Source organism: Pongo pygmaeus, chromosome 19 (genome assembly GCF_028885625.2).
Source record: "Pongo pygmaeus isolate AG05252 chromosome 19, NHGRI_mPonPyg2-v2.0_pri, whole genome shotgun sequence".
Classification (NCBI taxonomy): Eukaryota; Metazoa; Chordata; class Mammalia; order Primates; family Hominidae; genus Pongo; species Pongo pygmaeus.
The window spans coordinates 7049333-7074988 of NC_072392.2; the positions used below are offsets into that span (position 1 = coordinate 7049333).

Here is a 25656-nt window from a genome sequence, read left to right on the forward strand (position 1 = left end):
CTTGGCAAAGCAAGTAACTTTTGAATGGAAGTCAGAGATGGAAGGCAAACAAATGATACCATGTACCAGGCCACTAACTTCCAAGCCCTCTGCAAAATAGCAGAGATAATACTGAAAACCAAAAAGTAGCTAAAAACAAAACTATGCCACAATAGTGGTAGGTTGCTGCCCTCTGAGAATTCATTCACCCTTTACATTTATTCCTTTAAGAACATGTTAGGCCAGATCTGGTGGCTCACATCTGTCATCCCAACACTTTGGGAGGTCAAGGCAGGAGGACTGCTTGAGGCCAGGAGTTTGAGACACGTGTCCTGGGCAACATAACAAGACCCCATTGTGCCTGTAGTCTCAGCTACTTGGGAGGCTGAGGTGGGAGGATCACTTGAGCCCAGGAGTTGAGGCCACAGTGAGCTATGATGGTGCCATTGCACTCCAGCCTGGGTGATAGAGTGAGACCCTGTCTCAAAATAAGTAAATAAATTAATTAAATTAAATTAAATTAAAGGTTATAGGCCAGGCGCGGTGGCTTATGCCTGTAATCCCAGCACTTTGGGAGGCCGAGGCAGGTGGATCAGGAGGTCAGGAGTTTAAGACCAGCCTGGCCAAGATAGGGAAAGCCCGTCTCTACTAAAAATACAAAATAAATTAGCCAGGCATGGTGGCGGGTGCCTGTAATCCCAGATACTCAGGAGGCTGAGGCAGAGAATTGCTTGAGCCCAGGAGGCAGAGGTTGCAGTGAGCTGAGATCGAGCCACTGCACTCCAGCCTGGGCGACAGAGCAATACTCCGTCTAGGAAAAAAAAAAAAAAAAAAAGAGATTATATACCTTGGTTAGGGTAATCACTCTGTGGTTTATCCCTGTGTATGCTAATAAATTTGAATGCCTTTCTTGAAAATATATTTTTTGACTGGGCACGGTGGCTCACGCCTGTTATCCCAGCACTTTGGGAGGCCAAGGCGGGCGGATCACGAGGTCAGGATATCCAGACCATCCAGGCTAAGGCGGTGAAACCCCGTGTCTACTAAAAATACAAAAAAAAAAAAAAAAAATTAGCCAGGCGTGGTGGCGGGCGCCTGTAGTCCCAGCTACTCGGGAGGCTGAGGCAGGAGAATGGCGTGAACCCGGGAGGCAGAGCTTGCAGTGAGCCAAGATCGCGCCACTGCACTCCAGCCTGGGCAACAGAGCGAGACTCCCATCTCAAAAAAAAAAAGAAAAAAAAAGAAAAGAAATTTTTTGGCCAGGCACGGTGGCTCACACCTCTAATCCCAGCACTTTGTGAGGCCGAGGCGGGCAGACGGCTTGAGCTCAAGAGCTCGAGACAAGCCTGGATAACATGGAAAAACCCTGTCTCTACCAAAAATACAAAATTAACCAGGTGTGGTGGCGCATGCCTGTGGTCCCAGCTACTCACAAGGCTGAGGTGAGAGGATCGCTTGAACCTGGGAGGTGGAGGTTGCAGTGAACCGACATCATGCCACTGCACTCCAGCCTGGGTGACAGACCAAGGCCCTTTCTCTATGCGCCTGTAGTCCCAGCTACTCAGGAGGCGGAGGCAGGAGAATAGCTTGAACCTGGGAGGCGGAGGTTGCAGTGAGCCAAGATCCTGCCACTGCACTCCAGCCTGGCGACAGAGCGAGACTCCGTCTCAAAATAAATAAATAAATAAATAAATAAATAAATAAATAAATAAATAAATATTTTCTTTAATAAAAATTAATAACGTTTTCAAATATTGAAGAATTTTAAAGGATATGGACCTTGGATTTTCCTTGTGGAGAAAGTCTCCTGTATTAATTTTGTATTGCTGATAACAAAGGAAGACCCATAAAGAGTTGCAGTCAGGGCAGTGGTGAGGTCAGATCTGTGAGTTTAAAACAGCCTGGCCTTGGAGTGGGTGATGGCTCAGAGATGGTTTGCCCAGAGGCAGGGAGATGACGTCAGGAGGCTGCTGCGTTGGTCTCAGTGAGAAACTGTGAGGCTGGAGGCCAGACAGGGAGGGCCAGATGAGCAGAACTTTAGCAGAGGAATGAAGTGGACCTGTAGCTACTGAATGTGCAGTCAGGAGGGGACCAGGGAGGTGGGGGACCATGCCACACTTGCCCAGGGTCCAGAGGCTACTGCAGATGGGTCTGGAGTCTGAAGAGACTTATGAGCAGGAGCCTCTGAAAGCAGAGTTGTGGGCAAGGTCCAGGTGTGGCAAAGTGCCCTGTGGCGACCCTGCTCCGTGAGAGGGCATGGTGGACAGAAAGCAGCCCAGGACAGTCCCTGCCAGTGGGAGAAGCAGAAGGAAGTACCCAGGCCTGCGAGTCATCCAAGCTTCAGGGCCAGCTCTGGGGACCATAAGCACCAAGTTAAATATTGCTAGGGAGGCCGCGCGTGGTGGCTCACGCCTGTAATCCTAGCACTTTAGGAGGCTGAGGCGGGCAAATTGCCTGAGCTCAGGAGTTGGAGACCAGCCTGGGCAACACGGTGAAACCATGTCTCTACTAAAATACAAAACAATTAGCCGGGCGTGGCAGCGTGCGCCTGTAGTCCCAGCTACTCTGGAGGTTGAGGCAGGAGAATTGCTTGAACCCAGGAGGCGGAGCTTGCAGTGAGCTGAGATCGCACCACTGCACTCCAGCCTGGGTGACAGAGTGAGCCTCCATCTCAAAAAAAAAAAATATATATATATATATATATATAATATATATATATATATTTTTTTTTTGCTGGGGAGAGAGAATGGAATGAACTTCCCATAAGGGTAAGTCAGGAAGACTGGAGTATTTTCAGATTGGGGGAGGCCTGAGCCACTGGTGAACAGAGGAGAAGGGGCTGGAAGCAAGAGGGCTTGTGGCTGCTGAGCAAGAAGCTTGCTGAAGGCCGGAAGCTCCAGGAAGATAGATGCTCATGCTGCAGAACCAGCCTGAGGCCCTCCATCAGCCAGACCTGCTCCACCTTACCCTCATCTGGAAAATGGATTCGTGCCCGGCTCAGAGTGCTCATCAATGTTAAATGGGATAATGAGTGAAAAGCACCTAGCGCAGTGCCGGCACACACCAGGCGCTCAGCACGTGCTAGCTGATTTTATTTTCATTATTCTCACTAGCAACACAGCCATGAGTTGCATTAGACCTCCAAGGCTTCTTCCACTGTGGGAGGAGGAGAAAAGGGGGAAGATTGGGATCAGGATGGCAGAGGATGTCTGTCCCCACACCCCAGAGGGTGGTTAGCAACTTCGCTGGGACAGAGCTGGAGGCCTGGGGGTTATCTGAGTTGAGACAGTCCCTTCCCCTGCTATGGAGAAGGATTCTGAGCTCCCTCAGTCCTTGCCAACCCTCTCAGAGCACTTTCCAGCCTCATGTTTGGGATGGGCCTGTGCACCCAAGGGCTGGGGCTAGACCTCCTCCCAGGCCTGCAGGGAGTCTAACACCCTCAGATCTGAAGAAGAGGCACCTGAACAAACAGGCAGGAGGGGCAAAGCAGAGGCTCTTCACGAACTTCCCAAAGAGGGCGGCCTATGGTCCCATATCTAGAAGAGGCTGAGCAGGAATTGGGTTGAGATGAAGCAGGGGAGGTTGACGAAAAGGAAGGCTGTCCTCCAACCTTTTGGGCTGGAGGGCTGTGCGCCAGGGCAAGGGAAGAGGGCGACCACCAGTGCTGAAAGGAGCAGACGGGCCTCTGCACACCAGTTTAAATCTGAGCTGACACAACCCACCCCAAGGGCTTCAATATCCCATTTCTGCAGTTGACAAGAAGCCGGCCTGCAGGAATGGGGGCCCAAGCTCCCTGTCTCCAGTAGGGTCTCTCTCCCGCCAGCTCTCTCCTCCTCAATGCCACTCTGTCCACCTCAGGCACACCCACCTTTTCAACCTTGGGACAGCCAGGATTCTCTGACCCAGGACCCTCTCTATACCTCTTTCCTACTTTTTTTTTGAGACAGAGTCTTGCCCTGTTGCCCAAGCTGGAGCGCAGTGGCGCAATCTCGGCTCACTACAAACTCCGCCTCCCGGGTTGAAGGGATTCTCCTGCCTCAGCCTCCCGGGTAGCTGGGATTACAGGCACCCGCCACCACCCCCAGCTTTTTTTTTTTTTAGTAGAGACAGGGTTTCACCTTGTTGGCCAGGCTGGTCTTGAACTCCTGACCTCGTGATCTGCCCACCTCAGCCTCCCAAAGTGCTGGGATTACAGGCGTGAGCCACCATGCCAGGCCTGCCTCTTTCCTACTTTTTGAAGGTAAAACTTGTTAAAACTCCAAATGACTCCAAGCTTTAACTTTTGGGCTTATGCATATCTGAAAATAGACCAAGAGGCCAATGACAGTAATTGCTACAATTTTCTACCATGCGTCAGGCACTGTGCTGAGGGCTTTACATGTACTTTCCCGTTTATTCCTCACAAGTATCCAGCAAGGTAGGTAGTTATTTCCATTTTACAGCTAGGTATACTGAGGCTTAGAGAGGTTAAGCTCTCCCCCAGAGTGACAGTGACTCCACCATCGTCCCTCATCCTAACGCCAGCAACAGCCTAGCTGGCTCTCCATTGCCCGCTGCTGTGTATTCCCCTTCACACCCAGAGTAACCAGCTCACAGTTCCCTCCACAGCCCTCCAGCAGCATTCCCTCCACAGCCCTCCAGCAGCATTCCCTCCACAGCCCTCCAGCAGCTTCTACACCACTCTGAAAAAATCCATGGAAAGTCCTGTGTGCCACGCCTCTCTGACTTCTCTGACACACCTCCTATTTCTCTCTGTCCCCCACCCTACTCCACTCCAGTGGCCTCCTTCTGTCCTCCAACCTTTCAAATTTATTCCTTCCAGACTGTTCGTCTCTCTACTTGGCACACTCTCACCACCCCAGTCTTTGTTGTCCTTCAGGCCTCAACCCAAATGATGCTGCAAGGGGCCTCCCTGACCGCCCGGTCTAAACCAGCAAGGGCCGTCACTGTCTTTCATAGTAGCACCCATCATTGTCTAAACACTCTGTGTTCACTTACTCCCTATAGTCTGTCATCTCCACTGGATGCACCCAAAGTTCCCTAAGGACAGGGATGTTGCCTTCCCAGCATCTAGAGCACTGCCTGGTTCCAAGGAACATCCAAGGAAGTATTTACTGAAAGAAATAAAAAGTGTGGGGAGAAGAGGAGCCAGGATTTGAACCTACGTTGTTTGGGAGCCCAGGGCTCCAGTGCATTAATTACATTGCCTCCTCAAGCGGCCAGAGAAGAATTCTCCATGGCCTTGGAAGAATACAGCCCCAGCTGCAACCGTGCTTCCCCTGAGGAATAATGCATGGAGGGAAACAGGAAGGAAACTTTTTTAAAACAGTATGTATTTCTATATTTATTTGAATTGTTGTCAGGTACGTGTATTGATTATAATTTACAAAATAATGCATGCAGGCCAGGCGCGGTGGCTCATGCCTGTAATCCTAGCACTTTGGGAGGCTGAGGGGGGTGGATCACCCGAGGTGAGGAGTTCGAGACCAGCCTGACCAATATGGTGAAATCCCCGTCTCTACTAAATACAAAAAATTAGCCAGGCATGGTGGCATGCGCCTGTAATCCCAGCTACTCGGGAGGCTGAGGCAGGAGAATCGCTTGAATCCGGAAGGCAGAGGTTGCAGTGAGCCGAGATCGCGCCACTGTACTCCAGCCTGGGCAACAAGAGCGAAACTCTGTCTCTAATAATAATAATAATAATACATGCAAAATGATGTGATTCTATCCCATCCAGGTCAAGTATGTGATTCTGCCCCTTCTAGTTTCACACGCAGACGCATTACCTGCACACACCTTCCTCAGCTCCTGGATTTCTCCCTTCAGCTCAAGTAGAGAACGTTATCACAGCCTCAAGCCATCTGCTATTACACAGAACCAAGCTAAGAGAAGGATTATTTGAAAAACATCCAGGGCCGGGCGCCTGTAATCCCAGCACGCCTGTAATCCCAGCACTTTGGGAGGCCCAGGCGGGCGGATCACCTGAGGTCAAGAGTTCGAGACCAGTTTGGCTAACATGGTGAAACCCCGTTTCTACTAAAAATATTTAAAAATAGCTGTGTCTTATGGTGCGCATCTGTAATCCCAGCTACTTGGGAGGCTGAGGCAGAAGAATCACTTGAACCCGGGAGTTGGAGGTTGCAGTGAGTCGAGATCGCGCCATTGCACTCCAGCTTGGGCAACAAAAGTGAAACTCCATCTCAAAAAAAGAAAAAAAAGGAAAGAAAAACATCCTCTGAAGCAGTGCTTCTCCACCCAGTGAGACATCAAAATCACCTGGGAGCTTTCCAGAAATGCAGACCCCTGGTCCCCATCCCCAGGATCCTGATGGACTCAGTCCTGCATAGAAAATCCTGCAGGGCAATACGTGGCTACTGGTTGAAGTGACACCTCTTCAGCCATCTCTGCCTCTATTCTTGGACTACTTTAGGCTTGGACGGCCATGCCATCCACAAAGTCGCTACCCCTGGGTTGGTCTTTTGCATGAAACTCTCAACTTTAGTCAGGAGTGGGTACAAAAAATGCCCTTTTGCACTGTTTGGGATTTAACCACCATAACTCTTAGGGCCCTCTGCCTCAGCCTTACCCACTGGAGCACCTGAGAATCAGAGAAAGGAATAGTACCCCAGCAGGTGCCCCTAAAGGTTCATCTGTGCCAAACACATGAAGAAGGCAGAAGGCTGAGAGTCACCATTCTATATAGCAGGATCTGAGGAGCTTCAGTTAGGACTTAGGTCCAGGAAAATATGACTCCCTAAAAGAACTAAAATTATTTCTCCCTTATAATAAAGAAGTAGGTAACTGACAATTTCCTTTTTTGCCATGCTATCAGGAAGCTCAGAGATTACATTTACCCTCATAGCTCGTATACATTTCTCCAGTTTTCATCTTTGGCATTTAGATTCTTATTTTCCTACCCTCATTATTTACAAAGCTGCCTCAGATCTTTCCCATAGAGATAGGACATAAAGGCTGAGCGCGGTGGCTCATGCCTGTAATCTTAATGGGCGCGGTGGCTCATGCCTGTAATCTTAACACTGTGGGAGCCCAAGCTGGGCGGATCACCTGAGGTCAAGAGTTCGAGACCAGCCTGGCCAACATAGCAAAACTCCATCTCTACTAAAAATACAAAAATTAGCCAGGCGTGGTGGCAGGCGCCACCCAGCTACTCGAGAGGCTGAGGCAGGAGAACTGTTTGAACCCAGCAGGCAGAGGTTGCAGTGAGCCAAGATCGCACCACAGCACTCCAGCCTGAGTGAAAGAGCAAAACTCTGTCTCAAAAAAAAAAAAAAAAAAAGGGTGGGGGGCGCATAAAGAAACCTAGCGTATATTCACACAGCATTTCTTATCAGCAAAACTCTGTAAAGATCATTTCCAGGCCAGGCGCGGTGGCTCACGCCTGTAATCCCAGCACTTTGGGAGGCTGAGGCGGGTGGATCACGAGGTCAGGAGTTCAAGACCAGCCTGACCAACATGGTGAAACCCCATCTCTACTAAAAATACAAAATTAGCCGGGCGCGGTGGCAGTAATCTGTAATCCCAGCTACTCAGGAGGCTGAGGCAGGAGAATCACTTGAACCAGGGTGGCAGAGATCGCAGTGAGCTGTGATCGAGCCACTGCACTCCAGCCTGGGCGACAGAGTAAGACTGTCTCAAAAAAAAAATCATTTCCAGGTCCTAGCTCTGTCCACAACTCCATGAACATGAATGAAGGAAGTTTCCTCTCTATTTTCCTTTAGGGACTGTTGTGCTTCCCAACAGGACTGAGATAGCCTGGCGGGGATCAGAGCTGGACTAAGTCTGCAGGGCCCCAGACAAGTTCCAGCCTCCCCTTTCTGGCCTGTCATGACTTTGGACAGAGCTCCAGACCTTCCCAGGCCCAGTCTTCACCAGCTTGGGTACCTGATTTGCCAGTTACCTCCATGGCCCATTTTCCAGGCCACTAACCTATCTGGCTTGGAGTGAAGAAGGATCTGACTCTGCTGTGCCCATCTCCCTCCACACCCAGGTCCCAAATAACCAGGCCACACACCGAGTTTCAAGTATCTGTCTCTTCCTTTCACTCTCTCAAAAGAAAAAAATAAATAAATTGCAGAAGGCGGCAGCATTTCCAGTCTTCCCTGGCTCCCGGACACCCAACCCCCGACCCCTGCCCCCCACCCTCCCTCCCGCATTTCCCACTCCCTAGACCCATCCCTCCCTTTTCCCCAAAAAAATTCCCAGGAAAAAAAAAAAAAAAGCCACATTTAGACCTTCCACTCATGCAAACCGGCAAAGAAAAAAGGTGGGGGCATGTGGAAGGCAGGGGCCCGCTGCGGAGTCCCCTGCTTCTCCCCCCAAAAAACCACCTTTGAGAAGAAAAAAAGTGGAAAAAATAAATGAGAAATCAAGGGACATGGGGAATTACGATGAGGGCAGGGGTGACCCCAGACCCTGCCTTAGGAGAGAGCGGAGGCCTGTGGCCCTGCATCCCTGCAGCGGGTGCTCCTCGAGGGGGCCCTGACTTCTGGAATGTGTGTGGGAGAGAATGGGGGAGGGCAGGTGGCCCCCGGTGGGTCTGTGTGTGCATTGGGGGCGGGTGGGGGCGGGGATCCTAAGGAGCAAGGGCTCGGAACAAGGAGCCCAGCTCCCCCCCAGACCCCAGGTTCCTGGCATTCAGGAGCCCAGTTCTGGGGTGCAGGGATACATGCAGAGGAGTGTCCCCCCTCCAATAGGCTGGATCCAGTTAGAAAGGAAATAAATAAGAAGGGGTGGGAGGGAGGTCGGGGGGAGCCAAGGACTTGGGCAATTCAGTCCAGACCAAGGGCCCAGGTGATGGAGGCAGGGCGAGTCCAGGCCAAGCCAGGGCAGGAATCAGAGTCTCTCTCGGGCTGGAACCCAGATGTAGGGGCCTGAGAGGTCCTCGATGACACGCTTCACCTTGTGGTAGATCTCCTCAAAGCTGTCACCCTCCACGATGGCTGGGAGTGGGGTGGAGCAGGGAGTGAGGCCAAGGAAGGGCCAGAGGACACCTGGCCAAGGGGGTTGCACCAGCCCAGAGGAAGGGGCAGCTCTTTCCAATTCTCCAAGCCATGAGTCATGGGGCTGCACCCGCCCACAGGGGCACTTCTTTTTTTTTTTTTTTTTTTTTTTTTTTTGAGATTGAGTTTCGCTCTTAGCACCAGGCTGGAGTGCAGTGGTGCGATCTCGGCTCACTGCAACCTCTGCCTCCCAGATTCAAGCGATTCTCCTGCCTCGGCCTACCGAGTAGCTGGGATTACAGGTGCCCGCCACTATGCCCTGCTAATTTTTGTATTTTTACTAGAAACGGGGCTTCATCATGTTAGCCAGGCTGGTCTTGAATTCCTAACCTCAGGTGATCCACCCACCTTGGCCTCCCAACGTGCTGGGATTACAGGCGTGAGCCACCGTGCTGCGCCCACAGGGGCACCTCTTTCTAAGCCATCCACTGGGGGTGGCGGAGGAGCTCTTTCTAATCCGAGCAAAGGCATCCTACATGCTGGCAACAGCCTTGCTGTGGCCTCACCTGAGAAGCACTCTGTGAACTCCTGCTCCAGCTTGGTGGCTCTGTCGAAGGCTTTGCGGGCTTGCTCCTCTGTGATCCGCTTGTTAATCTCTCTGTGAAGAGGGAGGGAGAGCAGGCCTGAGACTGGACCCACCTGACCCTGCCTTGTATCTCCTCTATCCAGGAATGTTAAGTATTCTTCTATTTGGAGCACATAGCAAAAAAAAAAAAAAAAATACAATTCCCAATATCCTCTGGGGCCACAGATGAGACCACACCCGCAACCGCCCCAGCCAGGTGTGGCTACTCCAGGGACATCTACGGAGCTTCATCCTTCCAGCCTTCAGCCCCAGAGATGGGATTCAGACTCCAATTCCCCGCAGCCCTAGAGGCCCTGACTCGCCCCAGCTGGTATGCCCCAGGGGCTGCTGGGAGATGTAGTCCTGTCTAGCCCAAGGCAGGAGAGGAGGGGAAAGGCCCGATTCCCCCACATCCTCTGGGTTCCAGGGATCCCCCTCAGGGGCTGCTGAAACCGCTGTCCAGGGTTCTGAAGGGAGAGTTGACCGCAGAGGCCTTGTGAGGCCCAGGGCCACAGGTGTTGGGGGAGCAGAGGGGAGGCCCCCAGGACCATACTCACAGCACATTCTCCAGGGAGCGGGGGCGGATGAAGATGGCGATGGGGTGCAGGTGGGCCGCCTGCAGCCGCCGCACGGCATTGGCCGAGACATCGAGGATGCAGTGCTTCCCCTGGGGGCAGGCAGGGTGGGCGGAGGGGGCCAGCGGGTGGCGAAAAAGGACAGACAGCAGTGCCGGAGGGACACGGGACGGGGAGAGGTGAGGAATGGGAAGTTGGCCGAAGGGGAGTGACATGGATGTCAAGAAACACGGGGGCAGAGAGTCAGGCGGGAAGGGGGTATGGACAGAGTAAAAGACAGAGAGAAAGGAAAGGGAAGATGGAGAGCATGGAAGAGGGTACGGACAGGACAGAATGGAGGAAGGGAGGAGCACCAGGCAGGCAGGGACCCAAGAGACGGTGGCAGAGCCGGGGCAGCAGCGAGTGGGGCGGGGTGTGCAAGGCAGAGGTGACACAGGCGGGAAGGAAAGCCGAGAAAAAGGAGAAAGGAAGTAGGATAGAGGGAGGAGGGAGGGGAGGACGGACAGAGGACAGACAGATGGAAGGAACAAGGAGACAGATGGGAGGGAGTGAGGCAGATGGAGAAAGGAACCACGGAGGGAGGGAGGGCAGGGTGAGGAGCAGTGGGAAAAGGAAAGGAGTTAGCAGAGGAGTGGGAGAGGGGAGCCAGGCCCAGGAAAGGGTGAGGCAGGGGAGACGGCCAGAGGGGAGTCAGGAAAAAGGGAGGGACCCAGTGGGGAAGGCCAAGCCACCAAAGACAAGGCCATGGGAAGAGAGGAGAAATGGGGCAAGGAGAAGGGAGTGGGGAGAGAAAGAGGCCAGATGGTGGTGGGGAATTTGGGGTCAGGAAGCGAGGGAGGCGGGAGAGACAGCAGGGGCAGAGAGCAGGCGGTCAGACAGAGTTGCCCAAGAGGAGAAGGAGGTGGAGGAGCGGAGTCGAGACCCAGCAGGGAAAGAGACAGAGAGAGAGAGAGTTAGAGAGAGCTGGAGGGAGGCAGTGGGGTGGGGAGAGGGGAGAAGGAAGAGGACCGGGTGCCCGCCAGGTCCTACCTGCTCTGCCACCTCTCGCACGGACTGGACGCTGGTCCCATAGAGGTGGCTGTTGTACTGGCCGGCCTCAATGAACTTGTGCGCCTGAATGTCCTTCTCCATTTTCTCCCGGGACGACACAAAGTGGTAATCCCGGCCATCTATCTCATACTCCCGCTTGGGCCGTGTCGTATCTGCCAGGAAGTCACCCCACCCCCCAAAGATCTAACCACCATTCCTCTAGCTTAAATCCCGCCTACTTCAATCAAATCCCCATAGTGCCCAGCTGGTCCTCGGGTGAAAGGGAGCTGCCAGGGAGACCAAGACTGCAGAGGGCCAGAACCACTTCCCCTAGCACCCTCCAGGGCCTCTAAGTCTCTCGCCTGGGCATGGGTACTGTGGAATGAGGGGGTGGCTGAGAAGCACCCCTTCTCGGAGAAACTCTGTATCTTCCTACACACCGATCCCCCAGGAGGCTCTGCCTATGGCCCCAGGGATGGGCCTCCCCCGCCCTACCCCTACTTCCACCTTCTCCTCCATCCAAGGTCCCAGCACTCACGGGGAACACAGGATCCAAACTTGTCGGGGAACTCGGAGAGAAGATCATCGTTGGCGCGGTCCTTGGTGGGCCCAAGGATGATGATGGGGCGAGCATAGTGCACTGCAGAGAGAGCCTGGCTTAGGCCGAGTGCAGGGTTGGGGGAGCAGCAAGTGCTGGGGCCAAGGCAGGGGCCAGGGCTCACCTTCCATCTGCGTCACTGTCTCGTAGCTCAGAACCGAGTCTTCTCGACCTGGTGGGAGGTGGGGCATCTGCAAGGGGCTCTGAAACAGGGGACCTGGAGCCCTGTCTCCCCCTCGAGGATATCAAAAGCAACTCAGTGCTCCTCTCACCCACATCTTCCCGAACTGACCCTACCTACCCTGTGATCCAGAGCTGGAGCCCCAGTCCTAGGAAGAAAAAGCAGGCCACGGGGTTAGTTACGAGCTCAGCTCCATGAGCCCTCACACTTCCACCCAGCCTCACACTCTCCTCCACCTACCTTGGCCTTTAACCTTGACCACTCTCGTCGCTCAACCCTGTGGGATACATGGAGGGATACGCGGGTAGGGGAATGCCCAGTGAGGAACCCTGCCGCCCCCACACTCCGAGCCAGCCGACAACCCCTTCTCACACTCCGGGCCAGCCGACAACCCCTTCTCCACGCTCCGGGCCAGCTGACACCCCTTCTCCTGCAGCCCTGGACGCTGTGCTCCTCAATAAGGAGTTGTCCTTCCCAAAGGCTCATAGGAGCCACGGACCCCAGGAGAGCCCAACAGACAAACCCCTAGGAGTTCAGAGGGCAAGCTCATCCCCTGTTGGCTGCCCGCCCCGGGGGACCTTGGGAACTTCAGTGCCTGTGGCAGGAAGGCTACAGAGCCCGGGAGCCTCACCGCCGTTTGCTGGGGATGAACCCAATGTCGTCGGTCTCACTGTCAGAGTGGACCCGCCGTGCCTGCCACCACTCCTCATCACTAGCATCGATGACATGCAGCACGTCCCCAAAGCGGAAGCTCAGGGCCTGGCTCAGGAAGCCGCAGTCCTTGGTCTTGTCGTAATCAAACAGGGCCCTGGAGGGCAAGTGGCTATCGGTCAGAGCCCGGCTGAGGACTCCAGGAAGGATGCCCAGTCACCCTGAGACCCGGCCCAGAGGTCTGCAGATGGCACTCCCATGGGAGCTATGGATGCCGAGGAACCCAAAACTGTGTGGGGACCAAACGCTGACTATAACTCATAACAACTATTAGCCATCACTCAGTCCACACTGAGCACAGTTTCCAGAGGGAGGGCTTGAACTTGACCCTCTCAAGAAAGCAGTTTGGACCGGGTGTGGTGGCTCACGCCTGGAATCCCAGCTGACTTTGGGAGGCCGAGGTGGGCGGATCACAAGGTCAGGAGATTGAGACCATGGTGAAACCCCGTCTCTGTTAAAAATACAAAACATTAGAAGGGCGTGGTGGCGGATGCCTGTAGTCCCAGCTTCTCAGGAGGCTGAGGCAGGAGAATGGCGTGAACCCAGGAGGCGGAGCTTGCAGTGCAGCGGAGATCACGCCACTGCACTCCAGCCTGGGCAACGGAGCGAGACACCATCTCAAAAAAGGAAAAAAAAAGAAAAACAAAAAGAAAGCAGTGTGCGGTACACATGCACGTCATAAAGTCACAGGGGTAACCTTGAATCTGCCCAAATTCATAAGAAAAAGAAAATGTCCCGTGTTTCCAAATAATGGTTACCCTTACCAGTATCAAATTTCTATCAGTAAGTCACAACCCCTGGGGTCAGAACCAGAGAAGGAATGAAGATGCAGAGGAAAGCAATGGGCCTGGAGAGGAGGGAGGAGACCCCGGGCCCCCTGGGAGTGTGACAACCAGATGACATTCCCCCTGGGAGCCACCACACAACTTCTGTGGTCACTGCGAGTCAGAACAACCTTGGGGACCAAGCGGACCCGAGCAGGGAGGAAGGGCAGAGTAAGGGCTCAGGTGGGAGCCAGCGTCTGGGTGGCCGGTGATGCCATTCAACAAGAGGGAAACTGCTGGCACAGCAAGATGGAACCCAGGTCCACAGCAGGATGATGAGCTCAGCGTGGGACATGTTGAGTGTGGGACGCCTGGGGGACATCCCAGTGGAGATGGCCAGAAAGCAGATGGCCAGAAGTGCAGGTCTTGACCTCTGGAAAGAGGTCAGCCAGGGCCAGCACCTCCGAGAGACATCTGCAGAGCGCAGCGGCAGACGAGGCCGTGCAAGCCACGGGGCCAGAGAGGGACAGAAGTGGAGGGGTGACCCCCGGGGGCGGGAGAGAGGTGTGTTTTGGCAGAAACCGAAGCCACAAAAAGAGTCAGTGGAGACGAGCCCTAAGAGGGGAGCAAAATGCCGCTGGAGAGACGGGGGCAGGCACCACAGAGCTGCGGCCCACCTCTCCGGGACTGCCCACAGGGACGTGAAGGCTGGGGCAACACTCCAAATTCCCTAGAGGACCCTGCTTCACCAAGCATTAACCTTCGAGATGCCAAATTGTGGGGTGGCCTGGGAGTCCCAGGGAAGTGCTGGGATGACCAGGGCCTAGAAGGCAATTGGGATACTTGGAGCAGAGGCCATTTTCCCATCGACAGGGAGTATTTCAAATGTTAACCTGTGCAGCCAAGCCCGTGAACCCCGGCTGCGCCTCAGGCCTGCGGTGGGGAGCTAGAGCAGGCAGGGTGGAGAGGAGGAGCAGGTGAGGCCCGGGTCAGGCACAGAGTGCGCAGGAACGCAGAGGGGCTGAGGAGCCCGGCCCGGGAAGCCTCTGACCTGATGTAGAAACCCCTTTTGGGGTTGCTCCGCAGGGACGCAGTCCCTGAGCCCAGGCTGCTGTTCATGAGCTGTTCCCGAAGGTCGTGGATCTTGGCCTCGAATCGGCTGTACTCTGAGGAAGGACAGGGAGGTTCCTGAGCTCTGTCCCCATCCTACTGCCACCCCTGTCCTCCCCTACTGAAGCCATCAGCTGAGGAAGAGTTCTAAGGGCCACTTTAGCTCACAAGACAAGGAACTTCCGGCCTGGTACCTTCTGGTTTATACTGAGCGATGATCGTGACCGTCTGACCCGCATTCTTCAGGGCAATGGCAGCCTGCTCGTGGCTGGCATTTCGGAGGTCCACACCGTTGACCTAGAGAGAGGACAACAGGCTGTGTCACCAGAGACAGGAGGCACCACTTCTGGGTCCAGGTGGAGCAGGGAGTGGTCCTGCAAGAGGACTCAGCTGCAGCCCACCCAGGCCCCTCCCCAGGAGCTCTGCGCTCTGCCCTGTGGGGAGGGGGTGGTGCAGGTAGGGGCAGGCCTTCCCTCACCGACAGGATCTGGTCCCCCTTCCGCAGCTCCCCACTGAGGTCTGCAGGGCCCCCGGCCAGGATAAAGGAGATGAAGATGCCTTCACCATCCTCGCCACCCACGATGTTGAAGCCCAGGCCCGTGGAGCCCCGGTGGATCACAATTCGCCTCGGTTCTCGGGGAATGTCTTCCTCCCCGAGCAGGTCCTTGGCCACTGGAGAGTAGCGCCGAGGGGAAGTGGGGGTCATGGCTGTGGGGTAGTCAGTGCCCAGGTAGCTGCTGTGACTGATCTCATTGTCCAGGTGCTGGGAATAAGCTGAGGAAGACAGGGCAGAGATGAACGTGCCTGGAGGGAAACAGCACCCGCCACCCAACCTTCTCCCTGGGGTGCCAGGAGAGCCAAAGCTAGGTGGAAGGGAAGATATTCTGCCAGAGATGCCAGGGTGGGGTGGTAAGGGGATATCAGATCACAGTGACATCAGGGGTCAGGAATTTATAGGTGACATCAGAGGCTGGTTGTCCTAGGGGATAAAGGATTTGAACGTTATATGTTCTCAGTATGCCAGGGATGGGGAAGTCAAAGGGAACATTAATATTACGCTTCGGGGATTTTCTTTTGGTTCCTGTGTCACTCAAATCTCTTAATCCATAAAATTCTTCTCCCTCTTTCTTCCCCCCTCTTTGCCATCCATTCGTTGAAAAAACTAGGTCATTTGTCAAAAAGAATTTCCCACATTCTATGAGGGAAATTCTTTTTTTTTGTTTTTTTGTTTTTTTGTTTTGAGAAGGAGTCTCAGGCTGGAGTGCAGTGCCGTGATCTCGGCTCACTGCAGCCTCTGCCTCCTAGGTTCAAGTGATTCTCATGCCTCAGCCTCCCAAGTAGCTGGGATTACAGGCGCGTGCCACCATGCCCAGCTAATTTTTGTATTTTTAGTAGAGACAGTGTTTCACCATGTTGTCCAGGCTGGTCTGGAACTTCTGACCTCAAATGATCTACCCGCTTATGCCTCCCAAAGTGCTGGGATTACAGGCATGAGCCACCTTGACCAGCCTATGAGGGAAATTCTAACAGGGAAATTACTGCTTACCCTCCCGTGGTTTGTTTAGCCTATACCTCTGTCCCTGTATCTCCTGTAAACTGGCAGTTCATTCTGGAGGCTTGATCAGTTTCAAGTTCAATTCAGAGTTTTTTTTAGTAACTCCTGTATACTTCATAGGTAGTGCTACGTTCTTCCTACAGCATCGCCACAGGATGCAATAATGCCTGGTTGTCTTTCTGTCAGGTAAGATTAATGGTAGGTTCAGGGTCATCAGCCCAGTCCATCCATTATCTAGCGCCCCATCAGCCTTTCAGGTAAGTTTTAGCCACATTGACGATCACCGCCTGGTTCTGATATGTATCAAGGACTGCAAAATGGTGGTGATTGTCATTTACTAGTGGGAATTCTTCTGTAAAAAAGAAAAATCTCGGCCAGGCACGATGGCTCACGCCTGTAATCCCAGCACTGTGGAGGCCAAGGCAGGCAGATCACTTGAGGTTAAGACTTTGAGACCAGCCTGGCTAACATGGTGAAATCCCGTCTCTACTAAAAATACAAAAATAGGCTGGGCGTGCTGGCTCACGTCTATAATCTCAGGTACTCGGGAGGCTGAGGCAGGAGAATTGCTGGAACCCGGGCAGCAGAGGTTGCAGTGAGCCAAGATCATGCCACTGCACTCCAGCCTGGGTGACAGAGTGAGACTCCATCTCAAAAAAAAAAAAAAAAAAAAAGTTAGCTGAGCATGATGGCACTCGCCTGTAATCCCAGCTACTCGGGAGGCTGAGGTGGGAGGATCGCTTGAGCCCAGGAGGTGGAAGTTGCAGTGAGCCAAGATCACACCACTGCACTCCAGCCTGCTGGGTGACAAAGCAAGACCTGCCTCCAACAAAAAAAAAAGCAAAAACAAAAACAAAAAAACAGCCCTATGTCAACCTATTGGTTACTCTCTGAGGTAGTTTGCACATGAAAGGGAGGATAAATGCATGCCTCTCTCCCTTTATTCACCAATTTCAGAATGAATGAGATTGCCTAGCATCCTCCAATTTTTTTTTTTTTTTTTTTTTTGGATGGAGTTTCACTCTTGTTGCCCAGGCTGGAGTGCAGTGGTGCGATCTTGGCTCACTGCAACCTCTGCCTCCCAGGTTCAAGGGATTCTCCCACCTCAACCTCCCGAGCAGCTGGGATTACAGGCACCCACCACCACGCCCAGCTAATTTTTTGTATTTTTAGTAGAGACAGGGTTTCGCCATGTTGGGCGGGCTGGTCTCGAACTCCTGACCTCAGGTGATCCGCCTGCCTCGACCTCCCAAAGTGCTGAGATTACAGGCGTGAGCCACCGCACCCAGCCAAAATATTTTTTAAGTATTATTATGAACTTAAAGATTTTAATGTATTTAATGAGTTTTCACTGGCCAGTAGAAGCCCCTTCAGTTTGGATCCTGTGTCTTTGCTGAAACCCTATTAGTCTTGGATACTTTCCTTGCTCTCTAGTATGAAAGAAGTTAGAAGCTCATCTTATACATTTATTGCCAAAGATTTTAAATTGGCTGGGCATGGTGGCTCAGGCCTGTAACCCCAGCACTTTGGGAGGCCGAGGTTGGGGGATCATGAGGTCAGGAGATCGAGACCATCCTGGCTAACACGATGAAACCCCATCTCTACTAAAATATACAAAAAAATTCGCCAGGCATGGTGGTGGGCGCCTGTAGTCCTAGCTACTCGGGAGGCTGAGGCAGGAGAATGGCATGAACCCGGGAGGCGGAGCTTGCAGTGAGCCAAGACCGTGCCACTGCACTCCAGCCTGGGCGACAGAGCGAGACTCCGTGTCAAAAAAAAGAAAAAAAAAAGATTTTAAATTGACCCTTCTTCCAAGGAGCCCAGGTTCCTTTTGATAGGTTATGATATTTAGGAATAGTACCATGTGATTTTAATATGGTTTTACAGTATTAGTTCATATTTTTTAGGGGCTGCCACACCTCATTATTCTTTTCCAAAATGTCTTAGCTTTTCCACACAAATTTTTCCAGTTGAACTTTAGTATCAGCCTTCCAAGTTCCCAGCAGGGAAACAACATTAAAATTCTGATTAGGATTGAATGGACTGTAGATTAATTTGGAGCCGGTTGAGATCTTTAGCATATTAAGTTTTTCCATCCAGAGACACGGTGTGACTCCTCACCCCTTCCAGTCTTGTTTTACGTCTTTCAGTAAAGTTTTGTCATTTTCTTCATACAAATCTTACATTTCTTGTCAAATTTCTATTTCTAATAATTTTATAGAAATTTTTTCTATGGCAAAAGGGAGCTTTTTATTCACTATGTTTTCTTATTGCTGGGAAGTTACTAATTCCTGTTATTTATCTTACAAATAGCCACATTCCTTTTTTTTTTTTGTCGTTTTTTTTGAGACAGAGTTTCACTCTTGTTGCCCAAGCTGGAGTGCAATGGCGCGATCTCAGCTTGCCGCAACCTCCGCCTCCCAAGTTCAAGCAATTCTCCTGTCTCAGCCTCCTGAGTAGCTGGGATTACAGGCATGCACCACCATGCCCGGCTAATTTTGTCTTTTTAGTAGAGACGGGGTTTCTCCATGTTGGTTAGGCTGGTCTCGAACTCCCAACCTTCAGGTCATTCATCCATCTCGGCCTCCCAAAGTGCTGGGATTACAGGCATGAGCCACCGCGCCCGGCCTGTTTCGGGTTTTTTTTTTTTTTTTTTTTTTTTTTTTTGAGATGGAGTGTTGCTCTGTCGCCCCGGCTAGAGTGCAGTGGCGCGATCTTGGCTCACTGCAAGCTCCGCCTCCCAGGGTCAAGCAATTCTCCTGTCTCAGCCTCAGGATTAGCTGGTATTACAGGCGCTCGCCACCACACCCAGCTAATTTTTTTTTGTATTTTTAGTAGAGACAGGGTTTCTCCATGTTGGCCAGGCTGTTCTCAAACTCCTGACCTCAGGTGATCCGCCCGCCTTGGCCTCCCAAAGTGCTGGGATTACAGGCATAAGCCACCATGCCCAGCCAACAAATAGCCACATTCTTAACTTCGCGTATTTTTCCAGTTAATTCACTTAGATTTTGATCTAGATGCACAGCAGTATAATTTACAAATAGAGATAACTTTTGTCTTTCCCTTCCAAATGTAACTATTCTTCTTGTCTTGTTACACCGTCTGAAATCTCTAAAGCAGTGATTCTCAACCACCATAATTTCGCTGGGGCAATTGTCATAACATTTTTTATTGTTATGACTGAGGGGAGGAGTACCATTGTCATCTGACAGACAGAGGCCAGGAATGCTGCTTAATATCCCACAAGGCACAGAACAACCCCCCAGCAATGAATAGTTATTGGGTCCAAAAATGTCAGGAGTAACATTGAGAAACCCTGCTCTAAAGCAATGAAGAATAATAGCAGTGGGAAGAGGCATCCCTGCCCTCTTCGTAAGTCAACGGAGGCCAGGCGCGGTGGCTCACGCCTGTAATCTCAGCACTTCGGGAGGCCGAGGAGGGCAGATCACCTGAGGTCAGGCATTCGAGACCAGCCTGGCCAACATGGTGAAACCCTGTCTCCACTAAAACTACAAAAATTAGCCAGGCGTGATGGTGGGCACCTGTAATCCCAGCTACTCCGGAGGCTGGGGCAGCAGAATCACTTGAACCTGGGAGGCAGAAGTTGCAGTCAGCCGAGATCGCACCACTGCACTCCAGCCTGGGCAACAAGAGCGAAACTCCATTTCAAGAAAAAAATAAAAATTAAAATTAAATTAAAAAATAAGTTAATGGACACACTGCTAAAATTGTATCATTATAAAACGTTTGTTACTGGTTCCTGATAACTAGTCTTCACCATCTTAAGGAAAATTTCCCTGTTCCTAGTTTACTAAAAGCTTTCATCCAAGAGATGGTGAATTTCACCAAATGCCTTTTTCACTTCTATTTGAGATAATCACATCGTTTTCTCCTCTCGCTCTGTCACCCAGTCTGGTGGGCAGTGGCGCAATCATTGGTTCACTGCAGCTTCCAACTCTTCAGCTCAAGCGATCCTCCAGCCTCAGCCTCCCAAGTAGCAAGGAGTATAGGCACGTGCTAATTTTTTTAATTTTTTGTAGAGACAGGATCTCTGTATGTTGCCTAGGCTGGTCTCAAATCCTCCCACTTTGGCCTCCCAAGTGCTGGGATTACAAGCATGAGCCACCACACTTAGCCTCCCGTAATGTTTTAATATATCAATCATATTAAGAGATTTCCTAATATTGAGCCATCTTTAGTTTTCTGAAACAAACCCTATGTTATTCCCCTAATACGCTACCATGTTTGCTTTGCTACTATATTATTGTAAACTCTTGTATCTCTATTCAGAAGCAAAACGGGTCTATACTCTCCTTATTTTATGTTATCCTTGTGACCATTTGAACCGGCCTTATAAAATGAAATGTGAAATCTTTTATCTTTTCCTGTACTCTGGAAGAGCAGAAGAATTATCTATTCCTTGAGAATTTCACAAAATTAGCCATAAAACCAACCAGGCTTTGTGCCTTCCAGGAAAGAGATCGTTGACGATCTTTTCTAGTTCTTTTATGGTAATTGATTTTCCATCTCTTCTCCAACAACAGCAAGGATCAGAGCTTGTGGCTATTTCACGGGGAATATCTGAAGAGGGACAGCTACAGGGATGTCGTGGGACTGCATGTCATGGGTTAAACGGGATGGGTCATGGGGAGCTTTGGCGTTTGAAGGGCTCTCACAGGTTGTGATGTCTGGGGGAGCATAGCTGTCACTCAGGTAGGCATTGCTGGGCTTGGCCACCTTTAGGTAGACAACATCATACGTGTTCTTCAGGGCTGCCACAGCATCTTCATGCATGACGTCCTCTAGCCCCACACTGTTGACCTGGAGTCAAGGAAAGCAAAGCTCAGACAAAGCCACAAATGGCCCAAGACAGAAGCACTGGGGTGAAGTGATGAACTTGGGCCTGCCAGGGCTAGTAGGTGAGACCCAGATCTGGGCTAGAAAATGGGCTGATGGGGTCCTCACCGCCAGGATCTTGTCTCCAATCTGCAACCTCCCATCCTTGTGGGCAGCACCCCCTTCGATGATCTTTGTTACATAGATGCTATTATCTCCTGGGATGTGCTGGTTCCCTACGCCCCCTGCGATGCTGAAGCCAAGACCTGGATGGAGGGGAGGCCAGAGGTGGGTGCCCAGGTGCCCAGGAAGCAGGCTTGGGGGCACAGGACAGTTGGGATGGGGGTGGGAACAAAATGAGTTACTACCTTTAGGCCCCTTGATGAGCTTGATCTCCATGACCTTCTCAGCTGGGGGCTTCCGGCGCATGACATAGAGGCGAACGATGGAGCCTGCCTCTTTGAGGGCCTCCACCGCCGCTGAGTGGGTAACCTCGCGCACGTCCACTTCATTTACAAACAGGATGCTGTCGTTGACCCTGGGAGCAGCAAGGTGGGCCTGAGCCAAGAGCTTCCTGCTGCCCTGGCCCTCCCTCTCCAGGGACCAAGCAACCTAACCCCTGTCTCCTCTCCCCACCTGAGGCGGCCATCCTGGGCCGCAGCCCCACCAGGAATGATCTTGGTGATGAAAATGGATGGGTCGTCACCGATGTGTGGGTTGTCAGTGCCACCTGCGATGCTGAAGCCCAGACCTGAGTTACCCTGGGTGAAGGAGGGGAAGAGGGTCAGCTCCCCTCACTGCCCAAGTCTGGCAAGGCAAGTGGGGTGGGAAATGGCTTGGAGCAGCCAGAGCAGGAAGGGACAGGGTGAGGGGCTAGCCACCCAGACCACATGGGCAGAAAGAAAGGTACAGACGGGAGGCCAAGAGGACTGCCGATGGAGGAGCCTGCTCACCCTTTCCAATGTGATTTCCTCGTATTCCATCTCCCCCTCGGTCCCGTTCACCTGCAACTCCAGCACGGGACAGAAACACAAAAGCAGTGAGACAGACATTCCTGCCTGACAACCTGCCCGTCATCTGCTGCCCTCCCTTGCTCCCTCCTTCCTTCTGCAATGTCCCCAGCCCCAAAATCTAAACAACTCACATATCCTGGGGCTTCTAGGGTATCTGTGTTGACAATCACTGGGGGAGAATTGGCCTGTTTGGGGAAACAAGAGACAAAAAGCAGCCTGAGCCTTGACTCGAGAGGGAGCCCATAACGGAGGGTCCCATCAGCGTGGCTACCCTTTCAGTCTCTTAGCCAAGCCCACTCCGCCACCCTGAGAGCTGCTCAAGGGCCCAGCCTCAAGCCACATCACACACACACGCACACGCGTGCACATGCGCACGCGCACACACACGCACAAATGCACACGCGCACGGATCTAACTCTGCCCAGCCCGGGGCCCCCTGCATGTGGAAGGAGGTGTAGGAGAAGCGGGAAGGGAGACAGCCAGACGGAGAGGGGAGCAGCAGATGGCAAAGAGTGGGGAGAAGGGGGTAGGCTTGGGGGAAGGGAGCTTCTCACCGGATGTAACACCACAGGGTGTTACATGCCTTATGTGCTACACACGGATACCCCAGGGATCATGTCCACCGGGTCCTGGTCCCCACTTCCTGCCCCATCCCCCCAACCCCCCATATCTACCCAGATATTTTCATAACCCTTCCCTAGACTTGCCCCTCACTTTCACACACATTTGCCCTAAACCCTGCACCCCGGGAATCCGGGGTTCCCCAGCCGCAGGCCCCTCCCTCGGTCTCACCAACCAGCCGTCCAATCCACCCCTTCCTCTAGGGACCGTGTTGCCTAGCAACGGTATCTAGGACCAGTCAAGACCCGGGGAGACCCACCTCCAGGAGGCCCTGTCGTCAGGACAACAGGGGGGTGGGGCGTGGCCTGGGGCCGACCAAACTCCTGAGCGCAGAAGGGATCCGCTAGCCCCGCCTCTCGTGCCCTGGGCCCCGCCCCGCGTTAGCCAGGCTGAGAGGAGGCCGGGCTGAAGAGGTTTGTGGGCGCAGCGCATCCTGAATAACCTGCCTTCCTCGCTCCCCTACGCCCCTCACCCTACGCAGTGCAAAGGACGTCAGGAAGGGGGAGTGGTGAAAGACATCCGGGTCCTATCCCGCTCATCTACTCCCTCCCCCCACTTCATTCGGGAAAGGGTTAAAGTGGGGCGTGCCCAGGTCCCTGACGTCAATCGCCTGGTCTCTAGACTCCCAGGCGGGGCCAGCTTTAGGCCGGTCCTAGGGGCTTCCCCAATTGCCAGGGCAACCGAAGCCACGTCTCTATGGCAATGGGGGGAGGCCGCCAAGAGCCTCCTTCCGGGGTCCCCAACCTACTTCCTCCTTAAAGAAACATGTATTTGCAGTCGCCCAAGCGCAAGGATTCCCCAGTCTCCTTCCCGCTCTCCCCGTCCAAAGGGGTCCCTCCCCTCTCCTACTGCTATTTCTCAAGCCTACAAACTATCGACCATTTTCAAGCTGTATCATAGATGTCACACCCATAAATCTATTAACACCACCCTCCAACCCTTCACATATCAGCAAATGCTGTTGTCCAACCAACAGCCACTGACTGCCAAAATTTCATCCACGTGTGTTCATCCTCCACCCCATAGCCCATCCTCAATCCCCATCCCCATCCCGGAACCTCCTTCCCAGCACACCCACCTTCATCCACTACGACATTCATTTGCTTCCCATCCCTATCTCTGCCCGCATCCCACACGCTCCATCTCCATCCCTGTCTCACCCTTCAACATCCATCTTCCAACCCCAGCCTCCATTCTCCATCCGCTTCCCTGGCTCTATCGCACCCTCCAGCCCCATCCCTTACCAATGTCGTGGCCTCATCCTCCATCCCAATTTCTTTTTTTCTTTTTTTCCCGAGACAGGGTCTCGCTGTGTCACCCAGGCTGGAGCGCGGTGGTGTGATCATAGCTCACTGCGGCCTTGAACTCCTGGGCTCAAGCAGTCCTCCCACCTCAGCCTCCTGAGTAGCTACAGGCACATGCCACCCCACCCAGCTACTCCATCTCAATTTCTGATTCCCCAGAGAGTTTATCACCATCCTCCCTTACCCTACCTTCATACCCTCAAGATTATTCTCAAGTAACAATCTTACACTTCTCAGTCAATTCCCCTCTCTTCTGAAAATTGGGGCTTCTCCTGTTCCCCAGGTGAGGCCTTGTCCTGAGACCTCTACCCCATGCTTATGGCCTCCAACACTCTCTCCCTCCACCCTCTTCTGCTCCTGAACTCTGATCCGCACCAGCTCTATACTAACTACCACACCTCAGGCTCCCTACCTCCTCTTCCCCCTGCTCAGGGATTTAATGGCCCTGCCTTGCAAAAAGCATCTCTAGTCTTCGTTCCCTCACTCCTGGCATCCACAGAATTCGCACAAACACTCTGTACCATCCCTGTCTCCAGGGCCTTCCTTTCCTTGCTCTGTCAGCTCCATTCACTGCCCTGATCTCACAGTCTTATCCCTATCCGGTCCCTGACCCAGGACCTCTTACCCTTCCTATCCCCCACCTCCTCTCTTGCCAGTTCTCACTCCAGAACCTGCTTGCCCACTCCCTAGGCTCAGAGACCTCCTCCCCATCTTCTTGGTGAAATATCAGCAACCTCCCCCTTCCCAGAGCATCCCACAACATCCCAGAATCCCCACCCTGACCCCACAGTGTCCCCTCAATCTCACAGCTTGCCTGGTGCTCTCCAGTCCTCCCCATCCTGTGTCCCCAGAAGAGGAGACGGAGGGAGGGGAAGATGGAAAGTGGACTGGAGAATAGAAGGTCCCAGAAACCAGGCCTCCCGGGACTGGAGAGAGGAGGACGCTGTGAGCAGAGAGGAGAAAGGGAAACAGGTGGTGGGGGATGATGGAAGGGGCAGAGGGGGACAGAAAGAAGATATGGCAGAGGTGAGAACCCAAGAGGATGAGAGAGGGGAGGAGGAAAAGAGAGAAGGTGAAGATGAATAGGCAAGAGGGAACATGGGAAAGGGGAGCTGGCTGACGGAGGGAGAGGACTGATGAGGGAAAGGACTGATCAGGCCCCAGCGGCCTGAGCTGGGGATCAGGGAGAGGGAGAGGAGAATGCGTGGGAGGAAGAGAGAGACAGCTTCAAGAGCCAGCCAGCCAGCCAGCAGGGAGGAAAGGCTGCAGAGGGGGGAGAGAGCTCAGGAGTGGAGCAAAGGCTGGGGCAGGGGACGAGGCAGCAAGGCCCCACCATGTGAAGTCTCAGGCCAGACAGATGGAAAGGGCTGGAGACTTGGGGACAGGGCGAGCCAGGCCCAGAGGCGGATGTAGGGGGAGGAGGCGGGGAAGGGACAAGAGCAAATGAGGGCAGCAGGCGTTTGGAACAGAGCTCTGGACACAGAAAGTGGAAATGGAGGTTGGGGGTGTGAAGGAATGAAGAGGTCCCAGGCCTGGGGGCCTCCTGGGGGATGCACACACCTCAACACACACGCATACAGCACACGCACAGGCACACAAACAGCACACGCACACACACACAGCACACGCACACACACACAGGCACGCATGCGTGCACACACGCACAGGCACACACACACAGCACACGCACACAGGCACAGGCACGTGCGCACACACACACATTCTTGCTTTAGGCTCTACATCCACTCCCATTGGCCTGGCCTGTTTCTCCTCTGTGGGACCAAGGTGTTTCCAG

At 53.0% G+C, this 25656-nt stretch overlaps 1 protein-coding gene across 11 annotated transcripts in view; it reads right to left on the reverse strand.

Annotated features, from left to right (window-relative positions):
• Positions 1-8015: 8015 nt before the first annotated feature.
• The window catches only part of DLG4 (discs large MAGUK scaffold protein 4), a 29037-nt gene continuing 11396 nt past the window's right edge, over positions 8016-25656 (reverse strand). For 5 of the 11 annotated variants that reach the window (XM_063656933.1, XM_063656931.1, XM_054458086.2 and 2 more), the window contains 18 exons: positions 22067-22121; positions 21877-21935; positions 21560-21684; positions 21292-21461; positions 21053-21189; positions 20764-20908; positions 15011-15306; positions 14727-14829; positions 14474-14588; positions 12579-12755; positions 12188-12224; positions 12068-12095; positions 11891-11938; positions 11707-11808; positions 11169-11341; positions 10122-10231; positions 9506-9597; positions 8016-8939 (listed from right to left, as the gene is read on the reverse strand). In XM_063656933.1, coding sequence (XP_063513003.1) covers positions 8833-8939; positions 9506-9597; positions 10122-10231; positions 11169-11341; positions 11707-11808; positions 11891-11938; positions 12068-12095; positions 12188-12224; positions 12579-12755; positions 14474-14588; positions 14727-14829; positions 15011-15306; positions 20764-20908; positions 21053-21189; positions 21292-21461; positions 21560-21684; positions 21877-21935; positions 22067-22121 — 2079 coding nt within the window. In that variant the 3' untranslated portion in view covers positions 8016-8832. Of the gene's footprint in view, positions 8940-9505; positions 9598-10121; positions 10232-11168; positions 11342-11706; positions 11809-11890; positions 11939-12067; positions 12096-12187; positions 12225-12578; positions 12756-14473; positions 14589-14726; positions 14830-15010; positions 15307-20763; positions 20909-21052; positions 21190-21291; positions 21462-21559; positions 21685-21876; positions 21936-22066; positions 22122-22816; positions 23779-25656 lie in introns of those variants that run through there. The other 6 variants (XM_054458093.2, XM_063656932.1, XM_054458087.2 and 3 more) reach the window with 4 other exon arrangements.